Genomic DNA, 19858 nt, shown 5'->3' with positions numbered 1-19858 from the left:
TCAAGAGTACATGTTACTATTAGTTCTGTACCTAGTACTTGGTCTAAAATTGCTTATACAAAAAGTAAAAAGAGATGACTGTTATGACAAAGTATTAGATGGTATGAGTTTGCTTATTCTCTCCCTTTTTAGTATCTTATAAATATTAAAATAAGTACATTTTGTTCAATCCATCAGAAAAACCACTTGTAGAACTATAGATTTGAGGGAAAAGTGGTACTTACAGGCAATATAATATCCACAGGTGCCTTCCAATGAGTATTTAGCAATAGTTTAGATTTCAAATTATTTATTTTAAATATTGGAATGAATAGTTACCCTTGATAATTCTATAGAAGAATGTATATTCTATGATTTATATGTTGATTTATATGTTGATTTATATGTTGATTTATATGTTGTATTCCTCTCTACTTACAGTGGTAAAACCATTATGCACAGTATACCATATTAGTTTAGAGTTTTAGGACTATAATGAAGAATGAAATAAAAAACTCTTTTGAATTGTGTAGATTGAGAGTAAGCTGTATTTTCTGGAATGTTATTAATTGGAAAGCTTCTCTTATAATTATACATGCCCTAAAAGATTATTATTTTCCAGGATATTAAGTGGGTTAGTTATCATCATTAGTATAGTTTTTTTTTCCTGGGATCCCCTTTTAAAAACAATTTTCTAGTGACTTTTAAGCTAATTATTAACTTGATTCTGTTTCATCAATGGAAATATTTTTCTTTAGAGAATGCAATTGGATATCATTTTGACAAGTTTGCAAGATCATACCCATGTGGCCTCCTTACTTGGCTATAGCTCACCCTCTGATGCTGCTGACCTCTCGTCTGTGTGTACTGGCTATGGGATCTTGTCGGATCAACCCTATGGCACTCAGAGCTGCCATCCAGATACCCATCTGGCTGAAATTTTGATGAAGACTCTCTTAAGAAATTTAGGATTTTATACAGTAAGTTACTCTTTTTCATTGTAGTAAAAAGAATAAAGCCATTCTTTTGGAGGGATTGGGGATCTCTTCAGGTCAAGATATTTGCTGTTTAAGCATGTATGATATCAATAAAGCTCTGTCCCCATTTCCAGTGCCTAAGGAGGAGAACATGTCAGATCATCTGAATATTATGTAATTTTGAAATTCCAAAGAGATTTATTTGGAAATTGTATCAAATATTTCTGATGTTAATGTGGAAGAATAAACAGGTCAAATTGTCAACATTATTAAAAAGAAGAATAATGAGGATTAACTGTTCCGGATATAATATTGTAATAGTTAAACAATGTGGTTAGTACTGACTAATAATAGACTGGTCAGTAGGAGAGAATACAATGTACCCCTTAGCTCTCCCCATATTAGGGACCATTAATTTTTATTCCATGGTGCTTCTTAGTTCCGTCCTTTTTCTTTCCATTTCTGTGATTCTAATCCAGGTCATTATAACAATGTAATAGTAGTAAAGCTATTGTCACTATTACTGGTCTTTCCTCAGCATCTTACAGTGGCTGGAATAACCTTTTGTATTAAATAACCTCATTATATTAAAATTAAAACCTCTTCAGACTCTTCTGGCTCACACACCATTTTCATATGAACTCATGCTTTCTCATCATTTGCACCTGGCATATGTGTTTCCTGCTCTCCTGGCATATGTATTTTCTGCTCGCGGTTCCTTTCTACCAATTTGTGATTTCTAGGAAGTCTTTCCTGACTAAGCCCATCTAGCCATGTGATAATAGTTGTACACCTCTATACCTCTCAGCACTCCTAGGGCCAAAATATACTATGTGATGTCGCTTTGAATTGTTTGTGTATCAATTCATATTGTCCCCCAAGCCTTTTCAGGACTGTGTCTGTATATTCTTTTTCTTTTGTACCATTCTAGTGCTTTACTCTACCCACATTAAAAGTTTGTTGACTAAGTCAAAGTAAAAATTGTTTTTGTGGAGTTATTTTCTTTCAGATATAAGAATGTAAATTTGAGTTAATGTTTGACAGTTATAGGGAGGTATTGGCCGCATATGGAATGGCAACAATGTTATAGTATATTCATTTATTAATGACTGAAATTTTTTCCCCAAAGCTCTAAGGAACATTTATGGTGCAGTAAAGTAGTGACTTCCTTATATCACATATCTACGTAGATGTGTACGTTACATGGAAATAGAAAGAATTACAAAATACTTACTCCTTTTGGGATATAATCATAAATTATTGTTTCTTTGATATGATTTAAACCAAATCAGTCATGTTCTAAGATTTTAAAATAATGGTGTTTATCTGGCAACTTTTAATTGTGCTTTTATAGCAAGGGCCTTAATTTATGTTCTGAGATTCTATCTTAGAGTAAAATTATAAACATAGACCAAGCTTTATGCACAAAGATGTTCATTACATCATTATTCATGGAAAGAAAAATTGGAAACAACAAATATCTAAAAATAAGGGCATAGTTAGATAAATTATGAAATATATACTCAGTGGTATATGACAAATTTTATATACACGGTTTATGAAAACATAGAAAATACTTATGAATCTCTTGAAAAAGAGCAGACTAAAAATATGTAGTGTTATGGAAAAAAAGACCAAAAAAATCAGGAAAAAATGTACCCCAATATATTTATAATTTTTTCTTTGGGTGATTGGCTAACTGGTGATTTTAACTTTCTTTTTTTTTTTTTCCCCATTTTTTATTTTGGAAGTTTGAGCTTACAGAACAGTCATGCATAACATGCAGAATTCCCATATATCGCCCCTCAACCAAAACCTTACATTGTTGTGGAATATTTGTTACCGATTATGAAAAAATATTGTAGTATTACCACCATGGTCCATTGCATATATTTGGTGTATTTTTTCCATATGCCCCCCTATTATTATTATTTTTTATTCTTTATTTTAACTTTCTTTTTAAATACAGTTTTGGCATTCTTTAAATTTTTTATACTGAGCTTTTTAAAAAAACTTTTTTCCTTGGAATAATTTAAAACAGAGGAGTTATAAGAATCATTCAAAGAATTCCCCTTTACCTTTCACCCAGATTTGCTTTATCTATCCACCTATTTTTTAAAATTCTGAATCATTTGAGAACAAGTTGCAGATATCATACTTGCTACCCTTAAATAGTTAAGCATGTGTTAAGTACATATTTCCTAAGAACAAGGTCATTCTCTTACATAATCACAGAATAGTTACTAACTTCAAGAAATTTCACATTGATACAATACTTTAATATACACGCTATACTTGAATTTCTGCAGTTGTCCCAATAATGTCCTTTATAGCAATCCCCTCTATCAATCCAGGATCCGATCCAGAATCACACATTGCATTCAGTTGTCATACTCTTTCAGTCCACCAAAAAAATTAATTTCTCAGAATTGTGTTCTCAGAAATTCAGAAGCATGTGAAAACAAAACTTTTACACAGAAAGTCTGGAAAGCAATAGGGCTGAAATTTTGAAACACACCATCTTTGGGTAATAGTATTATTTTCCTTTTTCTTGTTTTCTGTATTCCCAAAGTTTCTATAGAGTAGCATGCATTACTTTTTTAATGGAAAAAAGCTTGAAATTGCTTGACAAATCTTACCATCCACAGCAAGGATTTAAAAATTGGTAATAGGAGAGAGGAGATAAGGGTTTCTTAAGTGAGGATGGTTAGTTTGATTTTCAAGCACTTCACATGTAATCTTTATATATCATTTTAGGATCAAGCATTTGGAGAACTAGAAAAGAATAGTGATAAATTTCTACTTGGAACATCATCTTCGGAGAATAGTCAGCCTGCTCATCTTCATGAATTGCTGTGTTCACTACAGAAACAGCTGCTCGCATTTTGCCATATCAATAACATTAGTGAGGTATGTGATTTTTTTGCCTTCATGGTGATCTATTGGGGACCTTGAAACTTAATTTTTGGGAATTCCGTGATTTTTTTTTTTTACCTTGAATATTTCAAAATAGTAATTCAGGAAACTTTTTTTCCCTTAGAACTCAAGCAGTGTGGCATTGCTTCATAAACATCTTCAGCTTTTGTTGCCTCATGCCACAGATATTTATTCACGCTCTGCAAATTTGCTCAAAGAAAGTCCTTGGAATGGCAGCGTTGGAGAAAAATTAAGAGGTGTGTGTGGTATTGGATTTTAAATTTAATCACTGGTTAGAAAGCAAGGGTCCTTATCCTTTCCAAAACCCTAAGAAAGTATGAAGCCTCTGAGTGGGAGAGGAGTGATTTTCTTCAATCTCCTTTCTATTAAAGATCCCTTTGATTTTGGTTTGGGGAGGATGGTAGCAGTGATTGAGCTGATTGATGTTAAAAGATTCTAATTGGCATGGCAGAGGCCCAATTTGAAGGTATTGGAAAATATAAACTAAAAAAGATTAATTTTAAATCTCACTTTATATGAGATTTTTATCTACTGTTTCTTTACCTTCTTCACAATTTGCCATTCTGCCCTTCTTTCCTTCTTGGGATGCTTTTTCACTGGGCTTCCGTGTATTCGCGGTCTTGTTTTTCTTATATCTGTCTGCTGTTTTTCAGTGGACTCTTTTAGCTTCCTCTTCCTTGGACATGTCTTTAAATGTTGAGGATTCTCTGAATTTTGTCTTCAACCTTCTTTTCTCCCTGAATGATCTTATCTAGTCCCAATGCCTTTTACCAGCATGTGTATGTTGATGACTACCAAATCTGTATCTAGTTGAGACTTCCTTTGCTGAACTTTAGACTTTTTCTCAAGCGTTGCCCACTGAGTGTCTTTTTTTGGTTGTCTCAAAGGCAACTAAAATTTAATATCTCTGTCAATATGGAACTCATCTCTGAAGTTCCTTCCTTGAAAAAATAAAATAAGTATATTGAAAACTAAAACCATTGCTTGCTAGAAACCTCCATTTGGCTATTACTAAGTCAACTAAAATTTAATATGTTCAAACTGAGCTTATCTCTGAATGCTCCTTTCTGCCACAAAAGGTAAACTAAAGCTACAAAACTCAAACCTCCTTCTGCAGTTTCTGAAAGAAACCTGACCATTGGTTTCTTTTTCTTAGTATCAATGGTATCCTTCTACTTTTCTCTATGCCCTCTACTGTCACTTTTGTTTAGGTCTATATCATCTTGACTGAATTGCTATACCAGCCTTCTAATTGTTCTCCTTGCTTCCAGGCATGTCCCATTTTGTGGTCAATCTTTATATCCATTGGGGGATGGTGGTGGTTGTGGGGGTATTTTTCAAAATACAAATCTGGTCATGTAATTCCATGTCTTAAAAAAAAATGTTGGCGCGGTGGAGCGAGGAGGAGGGGGAAAAAAAAAAAAGTTTCAGTGATTTCCCCATTGCCAATAGGATTAAGACCCAGTTCTTTAGAATGGCATAAGTGGCCTTTTATGATATGGATCTGGATTTCCTTTTCAGTCTCATCTACCATACCTGTGCTTATTTCCCATCTTACCCTCAGGATTCCTTCCTCTTCCTCCAAACCTGCAATATAAGGTCCAGTCATACTGAACTACTCACAGGTTCTCAAAGGACTTGTGCAAGTTCTTTCTTTTCTCTGAATCTTTTGCAATGCTTTTTGTCTAACTGGAATGCATATCCTCACACACAGCTGATTCTTACTTTAGGTCTCAGCTTAGACATTATTTTATTACCTACTGGAGAGAGATATCTTGATCCTGAAGAATGGATTGCATACTTCATATCCTCCCATGGCACCCTGTTTTTCTTTGGATGTTATTATAATTGCCTTTTAAAAAAAAATTAATTTACTGAAATATATAACCCACACACAAACATACATAAACAGTAAGTGTATAGTAATAGTTGTGAACTTACAAAACAAACATATATAACATCATACAGGACTCTCATAACTCACCCTACCACCAACACCTTACATTGTTGTTAAACCTTTTTAACTAATGATTAAAGAGCATTGTCAAAATATTACTACTAACCAAAGTATTTCCCCCAACCCTCCCTATTATTATTATCTTTGTATCATTTATATATAAACATACTTTAACAAGTGTATAGTAAAAGTTGTGAACTTACAAAGCATACATGCATAACATCATACAGGGGTCCCATACATCAACCTTCTACCAACATCTTGCATTGTTGTGAGATGTTTGTTACAAATTATGAAAGAATATTGTCAAAATCTTACTACTAATCATAGTCCTTATCTTACATTTGGTGTGTTTTTCCCCCAACTCACCCTATTATTGTTTTTTTAAATATATTTTTTATGACAAAAGTTATAAACTTATAAAATTCTGCACATGTGCAGAATTCCCAAACACCCCTCTATCAGCATACCACACTGTGATGGAACATTTGTTATAGATAAGATAATATCATCTGATTGTTACCATGTCCATAGTATACATTTGGTTCACATTTTCCATATTGCCCCATTATCAACACAGTACATCTTTGGCATAGATGCAAGAATATTATATTATTACTGCTAAACACAGTCCATAGGTCGTTTCAGTTTATTTTTCCCATGCGTTCCCAAGCAGTAGTGGTATACCTATACTCTAGCTCACAAAGGGCACTCTTGCATCTGTACCATTATAATTGCCTTTTTTATAATTGTATGTCTATCCCCACTGGACTTCACACACCTAAAGGGCATTAACCAGGTCTTCTCTCCTCACTTGTGTCTCCAGTGTTAGTTAACAAAGTATCTGGCACATAGAAGGTGTTCAGTAATGTTTGGTAAAAATATGAATCGTTTGAAACTCATGTTTTCTTATGTTATCAACCTAATATTAAGTAATTTACTTTTTTTCCTGAATTACCAGAATGAAATATTGAAGCAAAATTGATCTAGAACCAATGCAGATACTAAAAAGATAGTTATTGTAATAAAGAAGTAAATTTGATTTTTAAAATGTCAAAGGCTTCCCTCAGAGTATTAGCTCTCTATATTAGCTATAATCTTTTGAATTTGTTGGCATGGAGGATGTATAAACTCCTACAAAGTGTTCTTGGTGGCACTGTCTGAAAGTGAGTAAATATTAATACCATACAAGCTACCAGGTAGGTTTTCAATATAGAGTTATTAAATTAATATACTCTAGATTATAAACATGTTCTTTCATTAACTCTAACAAATGTACTACACTAAAGCAAGGTAATAATAATAATAGGGTGGTATATGGGAACTATTTTATGCATGATTTTTTCTGTAAACCTACAACCTGTCTTGTCTCATAATGAAAATAAAAATGTACTTTAGGCTAAAATGTTATTTCTTAGGTTCTTTTTTTTTTTAAGTTTGCTTGAAACAATTGATCTATTTTGCATTTCTTATCCTTTGTAGATGTGATATATGTCTCAGCTGCAGGCAGTATGCTCTGCCAGATTGTTAACTCGCTGCTGTTACTCCCAGTGTCAGTGGCTCGGCCCTTATTGAGTTACCTTCTAGATCTGTTGCCACCTCTTGATTGCCTTAATAGACTCCTCCCTGCTGCTGCTCTTTTAGAGGACCAAGAATTACAGTGGCCACTTCATGGTAAGCAAAGGTAGTAGAAGAACAAATAATGCTCTTGATAAAAGTTTATTCCCCTTGTATACATCAAGTGTATTGTATCTGCACATGAGTGTTTCGTGTGATCAAAAAGATAAAGTTATCTTCTAGGAGTTTATAGTCTAAAACAGGCAGCTGATATGGGACCACTTAAGGTGCTCATATATGAGTATGAGAGTTTCACATGCAAAGAGTCTTTGTAGTCTTCAGATTTTTAATATTGTGTTTCACTGATTCAAAGACATTGTTTTTAGATTTGTCTTTTGAATTTGGGATGCATTTACAATGGATGACAGGAAACCATTGTGTAAGGGTTTAATTGGCAGCATTTTTTTTCCTTAGAAGTACTTAAAATAATGATGTATCTGCCAATCAGTGGATTCTTTGATTCAATGGAATAGTTTTATTAAATACAAAGATTTTTATTTTAATTCCCTGGCAGTAAAATATTTTGAATTTTGATTGCATAATATAGATAACTGATTGATTTCATTCATTGTTTTTCTTTTTAGGTACTTTATAGACATTGATTCTAATTTTAGGCATGGTATCTGAATTTATTCTTCATTTACAAAATGCTGGTGATTCTAGATAGTTGAATATAGCTTAAAATATTATGTCTGGAAGAATAATATCAATTTTTTTTTTTTCCACTGGAGTTATTCTAAGGCTATCAGAGGAGTTACATCATTGAAAATTTAAAACCTTTTAAGTTTAAGTGAAGCCACTTGTTTTATTGGAAAAAATCCTGAGCTGAAGCATAAAGAAATCTAGATTTTAGTCTTGACTCTGCAAGCAACTTGCTGTATAATCTTGGGCAAGTCACTTATAACTTCTTAGAACCTTGGTTTCTTCATCTGGACAGCTTTACTATTATATGGTTTTTGTTACCACTGAATTTCGATGAATTTACAACCCTGTTAATGTTGATTAGGTTTATAGAGAGCTGCTCCAGATGTTATTCTTGCTTTTCTAAAGAATCTTGGAATTTTGTAAGATTTACTCCACTTTGTATCTTGTTGTCATTTTATTTTAGATTTTTGCATCTGTGTTCATCATTGATATTTTTCTATAATTTTCCTTTTTCATGCTGTCCTTGGCAGTTTTACTATCAAAATTATAATGATCTCAGATCATGAGTTTGGAATCTTTTCTTTTTCTATTCTTAGAAATATTTTGTGTAAGATAGGGCTTTTCTCTTCTTGGAAGTTTAGAAGAATTTACTTATAAAACTCTCTGACCCTGGTGTTTTTTGGTAGGTAGACTTTGGCTGTTTTTTTTCTTTAATGGTTATTATTCTTTTCCATAATTTTGTTTCTTCTCAAATCTACTTTGGAAGTTGATATTTTTCTAGATAAGTTCATTTTGTTGGTTTTAAAATTTATTGGCATACAATTGTTCATAATACTCATTCTTTTTTTTTTAGGAGGTACCGGGAATTAAACCCAGGACCTTATACATGGGAAGCAGGTGCTCACCTACTGAGCTATACTGGTTCCCTCACCGTCGTTTTTTTTTTGTCTAGTTATCTGTGGTTATATCCTTTTTTTTAATTCCTAATTTTAAAAATTTATGCCATCTTTTTTATTGATTAATTTTGATACTTTTTTTCATTTTATTTGTCTTTTCAAATAACCAGTTTTTAGATTTATTGATCTTCTTTTTTAAAAAAAAAGAACAGTTCCATTGATGTTTGTTCTTACCTTTATGGCTAAGTATCGTTTTAATGGACTAATTCTTATGTTGATGTTGGAGGAATGAACTGCATCAAGTACTCAATAAAGAGGGTGAAATTTGATCTGGATGATCTAGATAATGAAAAGCAAGAATGGAATCCTTTGGGATAATTTTGTCCTATACTGTTTTAGCGTATATCTTAAATTACTAGATTTACAAAGGAAATTTTTATTTGCGAGCGTAACTTCTCTGAATATATTTTAAATTATCCTGGTAAAAAGAATATATATAGAAAGCATTATAATTTTGTTTACAATATAAAATTATTTGCTTCAATTTCATATTGCTGTGTAGTAGAGTAGGAGACCATGAGAAGACTTTTGAATCTTTCAAGTAGCAGAGAAACATGATTACTAATGATTTTGTCTTTAGGAGGGCCAGAATTGATTGATCCTGCTGGCATACCGTTATCTCAGCCAGCCCAGTCCTGGGTATGGCTGGTGGATCTGGAAAGAACAATTGCTCTTCTTATTGGGCGGTGCCTTGGTGGCATGCTTCAGGGCTCCCCTGTGTCTCCAGAAGAACAAGACACTGCATATTGGATGAAAACACCACTCTTCAGTGACGGTGTAGAAATGGACACACCACAGTTAGGTAATGTGCTTCTCTGCAACATTTAAAATATATGCTTTGAGTGTTTGTATCTCTGATGAAGTTTTATTATAGTTTGCTGGATAAAGAACTGATTAAAAAAAAAAAAACTGCAACATTAGCAGCATAGGAGATATAAGACTGTAACTTGGAGCTCTTAGGAAAAGTTAAATCTAGTTGCATGGTACAGGGAAAAGAACCCCTGAACTTAGAAAATGTAGTTTCTAGTCCCCACTCTGTCATTATCTATCACTAATTTTGGGCAAGCCATCTAAAGTATAAAAATGGAAAAAAAAATTTCATATATCCCTCAAATATGAGTGGCAACCTTTTTCCTGTCCTGTCCTGCTTTCATGCTTACGTTAGCTTGTGTGATTCTTCATTTTTCTCCTCCCCATTTATGATGCCTTGGGGTTTCCCTTTCATGCCTCATCTCCCATGTCTATTCATTGGCAGGCTCTTTCTCAGACTGAATATGAGGGCTTCTCCAAAACCCTAACAAATGATCTAGTTGTCTTGTTTAGTATTGGTCCTTTAATCTCTCTGGGCATCTAATTATGATTCTATAAAATAATGGTTTGGTTTAGATAGGACTTACTATATCTAAAATTCATTATTTCCCTGATAAGAAAAAAAGATTCAGAGAGTGTCCCAGAAGGAAAGTCAAAGAGAGATTAAAAGAGAGGAAAAAGAAACCAAGGCAAAATGAGAGAGTCTCCTTTCAGGGTTGAGGAGTTGGAGACCGGGGGAAGGGGAAAGTAGTTGAAAATTTCCTTCTTTTTACAAATGGGAGTATACATTCATCATTTCATTTATGAGCCAGAAGTGACTCTAGTTGTAGCTGATGAATGCTAGACTGGTGCTTATAATACATTTGTCTCAAAGAAAAATAAAATCATCTATAGCTGATTCAAAGAAAAAATAAAATCATTTTTATTTTAAATGAATATTTAACATCAAAAAGATGATTCCAGTGTTTTCAGTCTTTAATCCTGTTAAACTCCCAATGTCCTGAGAATAAAAGTATCAATATCTTGATCTTTCTCATATTTCTGTTCTTGTATTTACTTTATTCAATTAATAAGCCTTTAAAGCAAATAAAATTAATTTGTTTTTAAATTATAAAATCAATAAAACTATTCAAATATAGTTTGTGTTTAAATACTCGTATATTTTAGAAAAAGTTATTGAATGTATTATAATTCAGTTCTATCATGGGTGTTAAATTGACTTCTGGTATTAGGCTAGGAACCTGACCATCATTTGGAGTAGTTTTCTTTGTTTTGTTTTTTTTAAAATGGGAAATGAATTTTGAAAGCCAAAGGTCTGATTAAAAAGTTAGGAAGATAGAGGTACAGTAGGGTGCTCCAAGAGTCAGCTTGTCTAACAGTATATAGTTAGTAATCAGCCACAGCTATCTAAATCACCTGTTTGGGAGGCCCGGAGACCAGAAGAGCATCCTGCAACATCCTTGGAAGAATGGAAGGAGGAGACTGCCCATCAGCAGTGGAAATTCGTGAGTAGTACTCCACACCATGGATGCTGGTGCCCATCCCCTGCTATCTGTGCAAGAATCCTCAGGAGCAATTCTCTGACTGGAGTTGAAAGCTCCATTTCCCAAAAAATGGGGGAGGAAGAGACTGTCAGGCACTGACTTCAGCTACTAATTAATAAATTTGTTTAGCTAAAGTTCAGTCCTGGAAAGTGGGAAATGGGCTTGGCCCAGTGAATAGGGTGTCCATCTACCATATGGGAGGTCTGCGGTTCAAACCCCGGGCCTCCTTGACCCATGTGGAGCAGCAGGCCCATGCATGGTGCTGATGCGTGCAAGGAGTGCTGTGCCACGCAGGGGTGTCCCCACATAGGGGGACCCCATGCGCAAGGAGTGCACCCCGTAAGGAGAGCCGTCCAGTGCAAAACAAAGTTCAGCCTGCCCAAGAATGGTGCCGCACACACGGAGAGCTGACGTGGTAAGATGACGCAACAAAAAAAAATACAGATTCCCATGCCTCTGACAACAACAGACGTGGACAAAGAGCACACAGCAAATGGACACAGAGAACAGACAACTGGGGGCGGGGGAAGGGGAGAGAAATAAATAAAAATAAATCTAAAAAAAAAAAAAAGTTCAGTCCTAAGAACAGCTGAAGTTTGAACCTATCTATGTTGGAAAGAGGCCAGCAGCCCCCATTTTAACTCTGCCCCCAGCATGAGGGGAAGTGGGACTGATGGAAACCACAGTGACAGTAGGGACTGGCTTCTTTTCACCCAGGTTGGTTTACTGCCCAAACCTGGACTCCAGCCCCATATCTAGCAGGGAAGAAGCTGAGTGGACCTGTACCAGCACTACAGCAGGCAACTGTAGTCACTTTCGGCTCACACAGACTAGATTGCGGCTCATGTGGATTAGATTGTTGGATGCCTGTGGCTCTATTTCCATCCCTAATAGGATGGGGGATAGGTATTTCCTCAGCCTCTTTAGAGAACTGCAACCACTTTTGACCCACAAGGACTAGACTTTTGGACACATCTCTGACTTCATCACTAACCCTGACAGGGCAGGAGGATGGTTAGTACTTGCTCAGCCTCTCTGGGCAACTGCAGTCGCTTTCAACTCGCATGGACAAGATTGTTGGGTATACCTGTGACTGTATCCCTGTCCCTGGCAAGGAAGGAGGTGGGCCAGTCCTATCTAGGCAACTGTGGTCAATTTGACCCACATGACTCAGTTTATTGCCCATGACTGCAGCTCCATCCCTGACCCAGGCGGGGGGAAAACAGGTATAGAACTTCATCAGACTATTCAGGCAACTACAGATGGACTTGGCCTGCATAGCTTGGATTACCACACGTGGCTGTGGCTCAGTCACTACCTCTGGCAGAGGAGAAAGGTAGGAGAAACTTAAATCAGTTACTGGGGCAACGTGGGCAGCTTCAAGCTTCATGGCTTAGTACCAGCTGCATCCTTGGCTCCTGTTCCATAACCAGCAAGGGAGAAAGGGCAAGAAATGGATGAAAAAGAGCTGAAAAAGTGTAAAAGTATAAAAAGAGTGGTGAAAATACCGACAAAACCCGAAGGTCAAAATGGGTGAAGTAAGAACTGCCAACTGCCTTTACAGTAAGAACATTGAATATTAATGGGTTAAACTCCCCAGTCAAAAGACACAGACTGGTAGAATGGATAAGAAAATAGGAGCCATCTATATGCTGTCTACAAGAGACTCCTTAGACCCAAGGGTACAAATAGGTTGAAAATGAAAGGCTGGAAAAAGATATTTCACACATGCAGTTACCAAAAAAAGCTGGAGTAGCTGTACTTATATCAGATGAAATAGACTTTAAAAGCAAAGCTGTTATTAGAGACAAGGAAGGACATTTTATATTAATAAAAGGGGCAATTTACCAGGAAGAAATAATAATCATAAATATATATGCACCTTACCAGATGGCAAAACTGAAGGGAGAAATAGATGCCTCTGCATTAATAATTGGAATAATTGGAGACTTCAATACACCACTCTCATCATTGGGTAGAACATCTGGACAGAAGATTAATAAAGAAACAGAGAGCTTGAATAATATGATACGTGAACTAAACCTAAAACACATATATAGAACATGGCATCCCAGTAGAGCAGGGTTTACATTCTTCTCAAGTGCTCATGGATCTTTCTCCAGAATAGGCCATATGTTGGATCACAAAACAGATCTCAATAAACTTAAAAAGATCAAAATTACACAAAGCAATTTCTCTGATCATAATGGAATAAAGTTGGAAGTTAATAACAGGCAGAAAAAGGAAAAGTTTACAAATATATGGAGATTAAACAACATACTCCTAAATAATCAGTGGGTCAAAGAAGAAATTGCAAGAGAATCAATATCTTGAGACAAATAAAAATGAGAACACAGCTTATCAGAACCTATGGGATACAGCAAGCTGTGCTGAGAGGGAAATGTATAGCCCTCACTGTTTACATTAAAAAAGAAGAAAGGGAGCAGATATAGCTCAAGCAGTTGAGCTTCTGCTTCCCACATGGGAGGTCCTGGGTTCAGTTTCCGGTACCTCCTGACAAAAACAGAAAAATGAACAAGCAAAAACAAAAAGAAGAAACCAACTCAGGGAAGACAATGTGGTTCCATGGTCGAGTGCCAACTTCCCCCATACGAGGTCCTGGGTTCAATCCCCAGATTCCATTATCTCAAAAAAAGAAAAAAAAAAAAAAAAGGGAAGAAAGAACTAAATCAGTGCCCTAACTACACAGCTGGAGGAACTAGAAAAAGAATAGCAAACTATTCCCAAAGCAAGCAGAAGGATGAGAGCAGAAATAAATTGAGAACAAAAAAAACTCCACAATTGCGCAAATCAGCAAAACCAAAAGTTGGTTCTTTGAGAAGATCAACAAACCATTAGCTAGACTGATGAAAAAAAGAGAAGATGCAAATAAATCAGAAATGAGAGGGGAGACATTACCACTGACCCCACAGAAATTAGAGACCATAGAATACTATGAACAACTGTACACCAAAATAGACAACATAGATGAGATGGACCAATTCCTAGAAACACACAAACAACTTACACTGACCCTAGAAGAAACAGAAGACCTCAATAAAGCAATCACAAGTAGAGAGATTGAAACAGTCATCAAAAACCTCCCAAAGATGAAAAGCCCAAAACCCAAATGCCTGATTTGATAGCAGTCTTCAAAAATGATCTAATACCAGTCTTGCTCAAGCTATTCCAAAAAATTGAACATCAAAGAATGCTGCAAACTCAATCTATGAAGCCAGTATCACCCTAATACCAAAACTAGAAAGAGATATTACGAAAAAAGAGAATTTCTGACCCAACTCCCTAATGAATATGGATACAGAAATCCTTAACAACATACTCACTAGTTGAATTCAACAACACATTAAAAGAATTATTCATAGTGATCAAGTGGGTTTATACCAGGCATGCAAGACTTTGTCAAGAAGGTGAAAAGGCATCCTACTCAATGGGAGAAAATATTTAGAAACCACATATTCAGTAAGGGTTTGATTTCCATGAGAGGAGATCATGCAACTCAATAAAAGAGCAAGCAATCTGTAGCAGCTTAGTATTATTGATGAATTCCAAAAAGAAATGTTGGATTATGCTTGTAATCTTATCTGTACCTGGGCATGATTGAGTTATGATTAGGGTGTTGAGTCCCCTGTGGGTGGGGACACACAGATAAAAGGTATGGCAAAGAACAGTGTTGAAGGCTTCTGATGTTGGAGTTTTGATGTTGGAGTTTGATGCTGAAGACTTAAGCTGGAGCCCTGGGAAGTAAGCTCACAGAGGAGAGAGAAGCCAGCCCCAGGAAGAAAGGAACTTTGAACCCAGAGAAAAGCAATCCCCAGGAATGTAGGAACTCAGGAAGCCTGAACCCTTGCAGATGTCAGCAGCCATCCTGCTCCAAATAGACTTTGGTGAGGGAAGTAAGTTATGCTTTATGGCCTGGTATCTGTAAACTCCTACCCCAAATAAATATCCTTTGTAAAAACTAACCAGTTTCTTGTATTTGCATCAGTACCCCTGTGGCTGACTAATACACAATCCAATTTAAAAATGAGCAAAAGACTATATAGACATTTCTCAAAGAGGAAGTACAAATGACTAAAAAGCACATTAAAAAATGTTCAGGATCACTAGCTATTAGGGAAATGCAAATCAAAACTACAATGAGACCTTATCTCACACCATGGGATAGAATCATTTAAAAAATTATTATTAAATGGCCACTTTAAAAAACCCAGAAAACAACAAAGTGCTGGAGAGAATATGGAGAAATAGGAGCACTCCTTCACTCTTGGTGGAAATGCAGACTAGTGCAGCCTCTGTGGAAGACAATTTGGCAGTTCCTCAGAAAGCTAAATATAGAACTGCCTCTATTCAGCTAGTACACACAACCTCAAATTATATTCCCTAGTAAGATGGACTTTCTCAGAATATGCATACTGCATGCTTTTTAAAAATTTACTTAAGAGGATTAAAGTCCTAATATGTTTAAAAAAAAATATATATATATATATATATATATGTATTATAACTGTCGTATGATCCAGCAATCCTGCTACTAGTAATATATCCAGAAGAATCAAAAACAGTGTCATGAACAGTCATTTGCACACTGATGTTCATAGAGGTGTTATTCACAATTGCCAAATGATGGAAACAACCAAAGAATCCAACGACCAAGTATCCAGCAACAAAGAATAAGCAAAATGTGGTATAGACATACAATGGAATACTTTGCTGCTGTAAGAAGATATGAAATTGGGATACATACTGTATTAGAGTTCTCTAGGGAAACAGAATCAACAAGAAATATCTGTCAATAGTAGAGATTTTATCAGAGTCTCTCATGCCACTTTGGGGATGCACAAGTCCAGGTTCTACAGGCAGGCTGCAACCAGGGGCTCCAATGAAAGTCCAGTGAAGGTTCCTTGCTGAGTTTGGTGAGATGTTGGCTGTCCAGAGATGAGCTGGGAAATTCTCCGTCAATGCTGGAATCACTTCCCCTTTTAAGACATTCAACTGACTGGATAAAGTATCACTCATTGCTGATGGCAATCTCCCTGATTGATTACACTGTAGTCAGCTATCTGTGATTTACCACTGCAGTAAAGTCAATGGTGACTAAAGTCCATAAATGACCTTGTATTACAGTTAGCTCAGTGCTTGCTTGACCAAACAACTGGGCATAATTTCCTGGCTGAGTTGACACACCAGCCTAACCATCACACATGATAATATGGGTGAAACCTGAGGACATTATGCTGAGTGAAAGAAGATAGATACTGTATGGCCTCATTAATATGACATAAATACAAAGAATAAACACATGGAGTAAAACCTAGAGTATAGTTACTAGGATATAAGTTGAGGGCTGAGAAGGGATACTAATGCTTAATGTATGTAAAATTTTAATTAGCTTTGCTGTAAGAGTGTGGAAATGGATGGAATTGATGGTAACACATTATAGTGAGTATGATTAACACTGCTGCTTTATAAATGGGATTGTGACTGAAAGGAGTAGTTTAGGGATGTAAATGTCAGTGGAAAGAAAGCTAGAGAATGATCTGGGGGTTGAATAACAGTGAATCTGAAGGTGGATAGGGATTGTGGTTCATAGTACAAATATACGAATGTACTTCTATGAGCTAGAACAATTGTATATCACTATTACAAGATGGTAAGAATATGCTGATGCATGGGAAAATATAATTAATGTAACTTATGGACTATAGTTAATAGCAATATTGTAATATTCTTGCATCATTGTCAAAGAAGGTACTATATCAGTGCTAAGGATCAGTAATAGGGAGATATGGGATTTTTTCTTTTGGACTAAGGAAAACATTAAAAAATTTACTGAGGCAATGCCTGCACAACTCTGTGATGAAAATGAGAGCTGTTGAGTATATACTTACAATATATACTCAACTTACAATGTACAAGGCATGGGACACTATAACACCATGAACCATGTGGTAGAAGATGGACTGTGGTTAACAGTACAAATATAATAGTATTTTTTTATGAACTATTACAAATGTACAATAATAATACAAAGTGTTAATAATAGAGGGTACTGGAAAAAGTATACCAAATTTATGCTGTGGACCATAGTTAGTGGTAATAGTCTGTTGATGATCTTTTGTGATCTGTAACAGATGTTCTGCAACAATATAAGGTATTGGTGGAGGGGTGATGTACAGGAATTCTGCACATTATGCATGATTGTTTTGTAAACTCATAACTTGTCTAATAAAAAATGCATATTTAAAAAAAGGACAACCAGCAAGATGGTGACAGAGTAAGAATCTCCTAGAGTCAGCTTGTGCTACAGGGCAATGAGTAATCACCCGAGCTACCTAAAACACCTGTTTGGGGGCTTCAGGAGACCAGAAGAGCATCCTGCAATATTCTTGAAAGAATGGAAAGAAGAGATTGCCCATCTGCAGAGAGGATTCGTAAGTAGAGCACTCATGCCCTGGAGGCCAGTGCCCATTCTCCACTGGTGGTACAAGCTGTCTTAGGAGCTACTCGCAGTTGGAATTGGATGCTCCACTTCCCAAAAACAGGGAAGGAAGAGACTGTTGGGCACCATCTTCAGCTACTGATTAGTAAACTTGCCTGGCTAAAGTATAACCCTAAGAAAGGCTAAAGTTTGAACCTGTCCAAGTCAGAAAGAGGCTGGTAGCCACTGTTTTGACTCTGCCCCCTGGCATGAGGGGAAGCGGGGACTGACTGAGAATCACAGTGACTATAGGGAATGGCTTCTTTCACCCAGATCGGCCGGCAGCCTTTAACCTAGGCTTCAGCCCCACCGCTAGCAGGGAGGAGCTGGCAGGCCCTGCAGTAGCTTCCTGGGTAAAGGCAGGTACGTTTGGCTGGCACAGACTGAATAGTCAGAAGTCTTCCAGGGTAACTGTGGTCATTTTGGACCTGCATGGCATAGACTGCTGCCCACAATGAGGCTTCATTCCCACCCAGGCAGGGGAAAAACGGGGTGTGAGCTTCATTATTCTTTCCCAGCAACTGGAATTTAGGCCTGCATGACTTGGATTATTACACATGACTGTGGTTCTGTGGGGAGTGACTTCATCTGTCCCTTGGGCAATGTGGGCAGCTTGAGCCTCCACAGCTTACAGTACCAACTACATCCTTGACTCGTGTTACACAACCAGCAAGGGAGAAGGGCACGAAAACCCTAAACTACAGTGAGAAACTGCGCCCAGAATAAATACATCTAGTAAGCCAGATGTCAAGACGCCAACAAAAATTGCAATCCACACCAAGAAATAGGAAGATATGACCCAGTTAAAGGAACAAGATAAACTTCCAGATGACATAAAGGAGTTGAGACAACTAATCATAGATGTTCAAATGAATCTCCTTAATAAATTCAGTGAGATGACTGAAGAGATTCAGGATATTAAGGAGACATTGGATGTGGCGGACTTGGCCCAGTGGTTAGGGCGTCCGTCTACCACATCGTGTGGAGCTGGCCCATGCGCAGTGCTGATGTGTGCAAGGAGTGCCCTGCCACGCAGGGGTGTCTCCTGCGTAGGGGAGCCTTACGCGCAAGGAGTGCGCCCTGTAAGGAGAGCTGCCCAGCGTGAAAGAAAGTGCAGCCTGCCCAGGAATGGTGCCGCACATGGAGAACTGACACAACAAGATGACGCAACAAAAAGAAACACAGATTCCCGTGCCGCTGACAACAACAGAAGTGGACAAAGAAGACACAGCAAATAGACACAGAGAACAGACAACCGGGGTAGGGGGAAGGGGAGAGAAATAAATAAACCTTTAAAAAAAAAAAAGACATTGGATGAGCACAAAGAAGAATTTGAAAGCACACTTAGAAAAATAGCAGATCTTATGGGAATGAAAGGCACGATAAATGAAATAAAAAATACACTAGAGTCATATAATAGGAGATTTGAGGATGCAGAAGAAAAGATTAGTAAGCTTGAAGAAATGGCCTCCAGAAGTGAACATACAAAAGAAATGATGAAGGAAAGAATGGAAAGAATTGAACAATGTCTCAGGGAACTAAATGACAGCAAGAGACATGCACACATATGTGTCATGGGTGTCCCAGAAGGCGAAGAGAAGGGAAAGGGGACAGAAGCAATATCTGAAGAAACAATTTCACAACCCTATTGAAGGACAGGGATATCCATGTCCAAGAAGTGCAGTGTACTTCCATCCAAATAAATATGAATAGGCCATTTCTGAAACACTTGCTAATCAGAATGTCAAATGCCAAAGACAGAGAATACTGAGAGCAACAAGAGAAAAGCAACGCATAAATTAAAAGGGGAAAAAAAAACTTATAAGGGATACCCAGTAAGATTAAGTGCCGATTTTTCATCAGAAACCATGGAGGTAAATTGATACTGGTATGATATATTTAAGATACTGCAAAAGAAAGACATTGAGCCAAGAATC

At 36.5% G+C, this 19858-nt stretch overlaps 1 protein-coding gene across 7 annotated transcripts in view; it reads left to right on the top strand.

Moving 5' to 3' along the window:
* Positions 1–19858, top strand: part of HERC1 (HECT and RLD domain containing E3 ubiquitin protein ligase family member 1) — a 249261-nt gene that overhangs the window by 103974 nt on the left and 125429 nt on the right. For all 7 annotated transcript variants that reach the window (XM_058294320.2, XM_058294317.2, XM_058294319.2 and 4 more), the window contains exons 14-18: positions 738–959; positions 3714–3866; positions 3997–4129; positions 7333–7524; positions 9649–9870. In XM_058294320.2, coding sequence (XP_058150303.1) covers positions 738–959; positions 3714–3866; positions 3997–4129; positions 7333–7524; positions 9649–9870 — 922 coding nt within the window. The remainder of the gene's footprint in view (positions 1–737; positions 960–3713; positions 3867–3996; positions 4130–7332; positions 7525–9648; positions 9871–19858) is intronic.

This window comes from Dasypus novemcinctus, chromosome 3 (genome assembly GCF_030445035.2).
Source record: "Dasypus novemcinctus isolate mDasNov1 chromosome 3, mDasNov1.1.hap2, whole genome shotgun sequence".
In the NCBI taxonomy this organism is placed as follows: Eukaryota; Metazoa; Chordata; class Mammalia; order Cingulata; family Dasypodidae; genus Dasypus; species Dasypus novemcinctus.
The sequence above is the reverse complement of the archived record's forward strand: the minus strand, read 5'-3'. Positions and strand labels throughout refer to the sequence as shown.